The sequence below is a fragment of the Balearica regulorum genome, chromosome 1 (genome assembly GCF_011004875.1).
Source record: "Balearica regulorum gibbericeps isolate bBalReg1 chromosome 1, bBalReg1.pri, whole genome shotgun sequence".
In the NCBI taxonomy this organism is placed as follows: Eukaryota; Metazoa; Chordata; class Aves; order Gruiformes; family Gruidae; genus Balearica; species Balearica regulorum.
Window position 1 is genome coordinate 74,946,707 of NC_046184.1, and position 9,453 is coordinate 74,956,159.

General features: G+C 42.6%; 1 protein-coding gene across 8 annotated transcripts in view; it reads right to left on the reverse strand.

Annotated features, from left to right (window-relative positions):
• Positions 1 to 7,392, reverse strand: part of KRAS (KRAS proto-oncogene, GTPase) — a 26,764-nt gene extending 19,372 nt beyond the window's left edge. For 2 of the 8 annotated variants that reach the window (XM_075759014.1, XM_075758965.1), the window contains exons 1-2: positions 7,239 to 7,387; positions 5,967 to 6,089 (exon numbers count right to left, since the gene is read on the reverse strand). In XM_075759014.1, the coding sequence (XP_075615129.1) occupies positions 5,967 to 6,077 (111 nt within the window). In that variant the 5' untranslated portion in view covers positions 6,078 to 6,089; positions 7,239 to 7,387. Of the gene's footprint in view, positions 1 to 5,966; positions 6,227 to 7,238 lie in introns of those variants that run through there. The other 6 variants (XM_075758992.1, XM_075758983.1, XM_075759020.1 and 3 more) reach the window with 6 other exon arrangements.
• Positions 7,393 to 9,453: the final 2,061 nt, after the last annotated feature.

Here is a 9,453-nt window from a genome sequence, read left to right on the forward strand (position 1 = left end):
CACACACACAGAAAAAGGACAGTGTTCTTATTTCTTATTTTGTACAAAAGGAAAAAAAGTACAAGTTGGATCCAGATGAAAAGCATTTCCCCTTTGTTTCTGTTAATAGAAGAACTGAAGAAACTTGTAATCTGGATTTCAAAAGGTTTTACTTTAAGCTTACTGAATTTACCAAAATTCCTTTTTTTTAAAAAAAAAAGTAAAATTTTACCTTCAGTCTATGGATGTTTACAAAAGCATTGTACCACAACAATGTACAAAATAATAAAATAGAAAGAATTCACAAGTGAGAAGACAACTCTAAAAATCTATGCCACTGAAAAGGAGATGAAGTCTAAACAGCCTTCAGTGTTTGGGACAGCAAATTTAGTTTGTATGCCTAAGCAGGTACATATAATGATATTTAAGTTACCAAAGTTGAGTTGTTATATTTGAAGTTCAAGCTTTTTAGCCAAGACAGACCAACACAGAGTCATATAAAAGCCCTGATGGGCTGGTTCATAGAGATGTTGGAACAAGTTATTTCAATGCTATCAATTCAAAGTTTTCAGGTCACTGATTCAAGTGGCTAAAATCTGTACAAAATCCCAAGAGACTAGATATTAATGCCTATTTACAGCTCTTTTTTGTGCTAGGCTTCTATGAATAGTTTTAGCAATAAAAATATAAGCATTACTTTCCCAATAACTCTATTTCTTATAAACATCTATATATTCAAAATAAAACCATGTCAATAAGCTTTAAAAATAGGTCATTGAGCAGGGCCATGAATGATTCTCAGTAAACAGTACTTGTAACAAAGAAAAGATATAAACACAAAATCTTAGTGTTACCTTTCAGATCCTTTAGCTAGAGATTAACACAATATTGCCATTGTTCTTTCTAACACTATACAGAAGTGAACTTAAGCTACTGGGAAGGGAATTAAAGAATTAAAGTTGCAATTCTAGCCAACTTCAAGATTAATTCAGAGTGACCTTCCTTCCTTTGTACTCATTTTAAGGCACAGTACACCTACTCTTGTGCACTTTCTATCTATTTGTGTTTTTATAAAAGGCTCTCTTCTTTCCTGTTGCTCATGCTAAAAACCAAGCAGGAGATAATTGTATAGAATTAGTATCTTAAACTAAACAAAGTAATCTCACATTTCTCTTGAGCCTGGATGACATTTAACAGTATCAGGTAAAACAATATTGACTGTTTACCTTAAAGATAAAAGTTTACTTCCAACATGATTTTGGAAATATTTATTTCACAGAAGTGCAAATTTAGCATTCAAGTAAGAAGTAGGTAACTTACTTTAGAAATATATAAGCCATGTTTAAATATTAATACAGCTGAGACAAATACACAAGCTCCAACGTGTATGAAAATAAGGTTAATATTCTACTTCATTGCTTAAATAAAAAAAAAACCAAACAACAAAACCAACAAAAAACCCCAAACACACCAAAAACCCCTAAAGGGCGTATCTTTATTCCAATTCACTTAAATTCAATAGCAGACCCCCCATGTCCTATGATACCTTTTTATCACAGCTCACAGTGAAGTACTAGTAGAACTTCTAGCATTATACTAGGCATATTTACAAAGCTTTTAGTTTCTCTTCTTGCAATTTGACTGCTAGTTTAAAAATATGAAAAACAGTTCTTGAAAAGCCTGTATTATTCCTTTACATCTTAGCACTTCAAAGGAAAAGAAATTCCCCTCAACTGAGCTCTAAACAAAAGCTTTAAGTAATTTTCATCAAAGAAAATAATTTTTAAGAGAAAAGAAAATCGCTATTAAGAACTGCTGGCTTTAGCATGCCTACCACGTTAGCAGTAGTAGCAAAGGTGCACCAGCATAAAGCACAGCACAGGTACAAGAAGGAACACTTTGAGATTATATTTGTTTTGCCCACTTCTGGAGAGAAAATTTTGTCACTATCTAGAAGGGTGATTTGAGGTGGAAGGAAAAGACACAAGAGAAAAATGTCCAGCTTATGATTTCCTTCCAAGCTACCGAAATAATAAACACTTTGCTTTTTTGCCTCTTTTTCCCCCCCTCTGCAAAACATCAAACCTGAAATAACATTTGTCACAGTAGGAAAGAAAACTGAAGCACCACATTAAAAGCTCAGGCTACTGGGACCTCCACCCCCATCGTGGTGAATACCAGTGTAAACAGACCCAAGATAAAAGTTGTTTATTTAAGTGTTAGTATACTGTAAAAATTATCAAGTCCTGCAAACCAGAATGTAGGATGTACCAAAAAGTTATGCCACTGTAGTACTAGTGGCACTTCTGCTTTAAAACGCAACTGCAGAACCCAAATGGCCAGATTCCCCTTCAAATACAAAAAAAACCCCACCCACAACCTTCTAATCTACAAAAATTCATAATTTATAAAAATCCAGTAGCTTTACTGCACATCGGAAGACTTGCAGTAATGAGTACAATGAAGAAACATCCAGTATAAGGCTATTAAGTAAAAACAAAATGCAAACTAAAAATTAATTTTGCAGCAGTACATTACTCCAAATATGACTTTGCAATTATTATCCAGTATACAGACATAGCAGATCTATATCAAAAAGTTTTAATTTCATTAATCACTTAACCTGCTTTTATTGGCCTTCCACAAGCCATAAAAATCAGCAGAAATTATGCTATAAAGGAATAACAATTCCATCTGTTCACAAGCACTGATACAAAAATGTGATAGGAAATCTCTAGTACACACTACATATGGAATTTATCTAAGAAAACCCCCACTGCTTAATAAATGCCATCTAAGCAAGTAACTATTATTTTGTAAAAATCCATTATATCAGCTATTTAATATTAAAATATCACAGCTACTAAAACTGAGCTATTACTAAATATTGGTGGAAGTTTCACAGGTGCATGGGTCATTCAAGAACACAGACTTAAATATCAGTATTCCTAAATCAGTCAAGGGATTTCCCTAATCCAATTGAAAAACCTCTGACAGGCAGCTAGGAAGGCTGTTCTTTCCTAGGACATTTAAAATAAGACATATATTTAGCACTAAAACACGCTGAAGCTGTAAAACATAAAAATAAATTTAAAAATTTAAAATTATACTATCACACAAGGTAGCAGAAATAAAAATTTAACAAACGTAAACCAGTAGAGGGCACTAGTCCAACTGTTCTGTGTATTAGTCCAGATTTACAAGGGTTAGTGTCCATACAGTTGAAAAAAAGACTTCAAATATCTTGGTTATAAATCTGTGCTTGGACATCTACTTCAAATAAGGTATGAAATTGTGAAACACATATAGAGCACATATTTGAATAACAGTAGCCACCCAAACACGCACTCATTTTAATTCCCCCTCCGCCCATCATCTGCTATGCTCAGATATAATGAAATACTCAAGCAGCCTATGAAACTTGACATTTTCCAAACAAGTTATCTGTTGAATCATTAAGTCTGTTCCACTGAAAACAGCAACATTACCATTGTAAATGCATCTGTGAGTAAGTAACTAGTGTATTTTATCCTCTCTTCAATTTCATCATGTCTTCACAACATGAGAATTTTAGAAATGTTGAGTTTCATTTTGTTAATCACAGGAAAGATTTAAAACTATTGAATAACTGTGTAGTTATGGAATCCACTACAGATAACAAACACTGAACTCTTTTCTCTGCCTACCCCAAAATATTTAGCTTGATTATTTATCTGCGAGGGAAAAATAGTATTTTGGCAACAGCCATAGGGGCAATGAAAACAGTAGTGAGAACCAATAGTAATGACACTACTGAACTATCCTAACTGTTATTATTTACCAGTCAAAGCAACTTTAGCTTTATTTCCTCATACTGCATAAAAAACCCCCCACTCTACAGCTATGGTTCATTGATCAGCCCCTACCATGACAACTGCATCTATACAGGAAGCACAATCAAGCAACCCTTCTCAACTGAACAGGATTCTGCCTGGGATTGAAGCATTTAGACCCAATTACAAGCCCATTCTTTGGAACTTGTTTGCCACTCCAAATCACAGTCCGCTCTTACTATAACTGAATTATTTCTTCCCTACAAGCTTACCTTCATGGTTATTTTATCACACTGTGAGCACGCAAGGTGATTTACAGCATAAAAGGAAGATACAATATCCATCCTCAAGGTCTCAAAACTTAAAAGACAAAAATGGCAACTAGTGCTCAGACAAGAACTTGTCGCATGCAACAGTATTAATCTTCTGCAACTCCTACAAGTTGTTGATGCTGGTAAAACCCATTAGGTTAAAGGTTTCTTTCTTTGAGAAGATTCTGGACCACACCACAGTGTTACAGTCATCCTGCACACTACTGAATAAAAGCCACAGTTCTGGAATTTTAGATTCTTTCTATAAGGAACTGTATTTTATTATTTTACATTAAAATGTATTTGGTAGTCCTCAAAATACTCAGCTTATTGATTAGTAAAACGCCTCCAGTACTGTAGGAATACTGGCATTATAGTTTGTGTGTTCCTAAATTGCTCACAGAGTTCTGGTTTTATATGACAACTTCTAACACAGAACCTCCACAGCACTTTTTTTAATGTGTAAGCACACCTCTAACCTAAGAGAAACCCAGATGACTATGAACAAGCATTAAAGACCAACATCCCCCCACGTTCCTTTGGCAGGAAGAAGTAAAATCCCTTTCATTTGCTCCTCTCAATGAGTTTTATGCGTTTTCTGGTTTTTAAGCGTGTTTTGGGTTGGTGCTGGTTAAGATTTCACATCTTAGTAATCGAAAGACCTGCTCTCCTAGCGCAAGTCAAACACTCTTCCTCCCTCCATAGGTCTATTCACAAAATCTCCTACAAGCATACATGAGGGTACTTGGCCATGCAACAGAGAGACAAGATGACACACAGGCACGTTAAGGTAAACTCAAACTCAAGCCAAGCCATCTCTCTCTGGGGCACATTAACTCAGGCCTGTACGTCGCTAACGACAGCTGCCTACCATCTCAGGGCACTGGCTCCTCTTGCTTATGTTTACCTGAAAATGACTACACAGCCATTTTCCGAGTCACCATTTTAAGCCTAGATTTAAACCCTTGTGATTCCTTCAAGTGAGCTTGGAAGTGCCTCATTGTATAAACATATAAATGAAGTCATGAGCTACAGAGCTTCACTGCTGGGAACATAAAAATCTTGGGTAAATTATAGTGTCATTTCTCCTTTTATATGGTCTGAGGTTATTAAATCCAATGATCCACAAGAGATTTAAATATAAGAAAAATACTAGTGGTGTCTGAAAAGGCAAAGCTCACTTGCTCATTAAAAACCTTTCAAATATTGCAGCTTTTAAAGCTTAAATACAATTTCCAATTTTGAGGAACTGTGCCATGTATTTCAAAGAATACACTACAGCAGCTATCTTGTAACATTTTTCCTAGATACAGGAACACACACTGGTCTGTTTAAATAAAAATAAATCAGGCTCCAATTTTTTTGCCTTATTCACCATAACATTCCAGAACACATTTCTCACCATGTGAAACAGATCCTAACGATAGGAGCTGAGAAAGCTTGACGCATACGTTTCAGAACTATGAATTTTCCTTCTTGATATCAAAAAGGAAAGTCACATTTAGGAGGTTGCATGCAAAGCCATGAAGAGTTTTGCCAAGCATTTTCAAGTGAGTTTGGCAAATACTTTGTCACTGAGATCCTAAAAACATGCATTCAAACTGTCCAACAAAACGTGGCAATTAACACCATACTTCAATTGATCAAAACTGTTAATGTTTCACTGCAGTTGTTGCTCCACAGCCAGATCAAGAAGCACAGCAATTTCTTCTCCAATGCTAGTCCAATGCTGACCATTATCTTTGAGCTCATTATATTACAAAGCCCTGTTCTATGTTTTTGCAGTAACTGTCCAATAAGTAAACTACTACCATTATTACTGATAATCTCTCTTCACAAAAAAGTATACAATTAAATTGTTTACCTCTATTGTAGGGTCATATTCATCCACAAAGTGATTCTGAATTAGCTGTATTGTCAAGGCGCTCTTGCCTACACCACCAGCTCCAACGACAACAAGTTTATATTCTGTCATTTTTTAGCAGACCTGATGACAAAGAAACCAACATTAAGCAGGAGTCAGGCTCCGACTAATGAGGATGCTGTTGGTGCGTTTTCATTCAGTATCACGTTCCTTTACTATTACCGGAAAGCAATTCCCTCCCTGAAAGACAAGACAAAAAGCTATGAGGGAATGCTATTTCTCAAACAAAATTATACATAGGAAACGCAGGGTGGGCACTAAGCTGAAAGGCACCAGTTACAGAGAGATAAAAACACAAGGATACACTAAATTCTAGAAAAGGTCAAAGAGTATTTCTTGCGAGGCAAAGATCTTGCTCTCCCCTGCATTCTCCCAGAGCCCCGGTGACTCTGAGAGACCTCCCGGATTTTGACGAAAGGCGGGCCAAACCCAGCGCCCCTCAGGTTGAAGCACAAGCCCGGGAACCCGCTTCCCGCAAACGGCTGTGCCGGGACAGCCGCGGGTGCGAGCACAGCTTCACCTCCCCACTTGTTTTTTCCCGGGCGAGCCCGGCGCGGCTGCACACACACACACACACCCTCCCGCCCCCCGCCCGAGCTCGGACCCCCCCCACCTCCCCCGGGGCTCGGGGTGCCGCTGCCCGCCCCGCCCCGGCTCCCCTCAGCCAGGAGCCAGCGACGCAGCCGGGCGGCCGAAACTTTCCGGCCGGGCGCCTCGGCCCCGCTCACCGAGGTTTTTCTGGATTTAGGAAGGGGGGGGGAAGAAAAAAAAATATAGATGAAGAAATGAGGCGGGGGGTGGGGGGGGGTTGACTCGGCACAAGCCGCCGGGTGCCGGGCTCCCGGAGGGCGTTGGCCACCTGTCCCGCCGCCCCCTCCCGCTGCCGCCGAGCCACCGCCCGCGCCGCGGGGAAGGACGGCGGAGGGGCAGGCGAGAGCTGCTCCGGAGGATGCCGGCGGAGGGGAAGCGGGGCAGGGCGCAGCCCCGCGGGCGGCAGCGGGACAGGCGCGGGGAGGCGGCCCCCGCCCGGTTGCCGGCGTTTCTGCCCCTCCGCGGGGCGACGCCGGGAGGAAGAAGGGGAACGGGGGAGGGGGGTGCCCGGCTCCGGGAAGCCGCACCGTTTCCCCCTGCCCCACCTCAAAGGGAAAGGGGGAAAGGAAAGCAAGCGCGGCGGCTCTGTCCCGGTTCAGCGGGGCAGGGATAGGCGGGTACCTGCCTGGCGCTGCAGCGGGCCGCGGGAGCACGCCGGCGCCTCCCTTCGCCCGCCCCACCGCGGCGGTCGCTCCGCGTCCCTTTCCGTCCCGGTCTGAAATGGCGGGGGACGGGGAGGGCTGGGGCTGGAGCTGCCGAGGGAGCCGAGCGCCGAGAGGGTGGATGGACGGATGGATGGACGGGCGGGCGCGATCGATGCGCTCCGCGCTCCCCCGCCCCTTGCGGCAGCCCCGGCCCCGGCCCCTCCCTCCTCCTCCTCCTCCTCCTCCTCCTCCCCCCCCCCTCCTGCCGCCGCGGGCGGTTGAGGAGGCGCGGCGGGAGGAGGGGGAGGAAGAGGAGGGAGCTTGGGACCGCCCGTCGCGGGCACCGGCGGCTCAGAGGCGGTGTTTCGCGTCGCAGCGTGAGGGAAAGCCTGGCCGGGAAGTGTGCGCTCGAGGGTGGTGAAGGGAAATAAGTACAATTCCAGCGTTTCCTCGCCATTTCCTCCTCCCCTCAGGGCCCGCGGGGACCCGGCGCGCACCGCCGCAGCTCCTCGGCGCGGGGGACTGAAGGAACGAGGCTTAGCCGCTGCCGTAAGGCTTTCGGGCGGTTCGTCCTGGGGGGAGCGCCCGGGCTGCCCGGCCGGGGCAGGCGCTAGGCAGCGCCTGGCTAAACATAAAAAGCGTTTTAATCCGTAGCCGGTCACCAAAATATCAGCAGAAGCCTTGTGGAACTGCTGCGAAACTTAGGCGCCCGTTAAAGTTGGTCGGCTTGCACTCGTTGCAAAATGAAACGCAAGGCTTTGTCATTAGCTACGGGGGTGCTCTGTATAAAAGTTAATAAGCGCGGGTTTTTTTGGAAGCAAATTTAACAATTCTGTAGTGAAGCCTGTTTTCTTATTAAAAGGCCAAAACCGTAATTCCCTGTAATTGAAAAGCTCTAATGTGTGTCAATATCCTGTAATGTCATTTATATGCCTGTGTCACATCCCAAGCACAAAGATTTTTTTGAAACGCGTCACCTGGTCTCAGACAAAGGTAGCGAACTTACTCCGAATGAAGCTTATTCCGAGGGTGACTCCAGCAATGTTGACTGGCTCACACAAGGGATTAATTTGGCCAGTTTTGCTTTCCCTCTTTAAATCGGAAGGTCAAAAATAAATATGTTGTGTCTACACATCTGGTGTTCAAGAGTTTTCATTTAAGAGGCTGGAGCTTTGTTCTCCGCGACTGCGTGCGACAACTTCCAGCTTCTTTCATTCTTGGCGTGCATCTAAGGGGCTCTGTTGTTGGGCCATACCCAGCTGCGCATCGAAAGCATTAACCCTCTGAGACTGTGCCGTCTAATTTAGAAAGTATGTTCCCGTGATTAATTCACATAAATAAGCTGAAGCCCCTGTGGTGTTGTTCAGCACAACTCCCTGATGCTAAGGTGTTAAGGCTCAGGTGAAAAACAAACACGTTTGAGCTGTTGTGTGAAAAATGGTGTCTCTACAGGCAGAGACTGCAAAAGATCAGACGAGCTTTTCTTCTGTTCTTGAAACAAGTCTTCTGTCACTGAAATCTGACAAAAGCCCTATGGACTCCTATGGGAGCTTCTCTAAGGACACTCATATGCAGTGGGAGGGTATATATTGTCATGAACTGTGAAGAAAATGAAATTGGGAAATTCCTCACGATCCCCATTTCTCCTCTTCCAGTGATTTAGGTGTTAGTAACCTGGTCATTTTTGTGTTAAATGTTCTTATTAGATCGTTTCCCAACAGCCTCAATAAAGAGATTTGCAAAAATACATATGATGGAGTAACATGAAATTGTCTCACAAATTAGAGTTAAAACTGAGTGATTCAGTTTGCTTATTAAGGAGGCTACCTCATATGAGTGGATGTAAAAACAAAAAGAAAGACCTGTTTTCAAAGAACAAGTAGCCTGGTGGTAAAACCACAAGTTTGGGATGTGGGAAACCCACATTCCCATCTGTGGTGCGAAAGAGGCAAAGAAAGGATTTGAATGCAGATGTTCGGTAACAGAGGTAAACGCCCCGATCAGCAATTTTATGATAACCGGATCTCACTTTGGTATTGTGCCCCCCCCTAGGAAAACTATCTGCGTGTTGTGGCTCTTCCTAATGCAGTGGGAAAATGCCTGTGTAACAGGAAAACTTGCCCAGTTCTGCACATAATGCTGGTGTTCCACAAACAGCTTTGATGGTTTGTTCTCATCTACAGGGCTTTGTA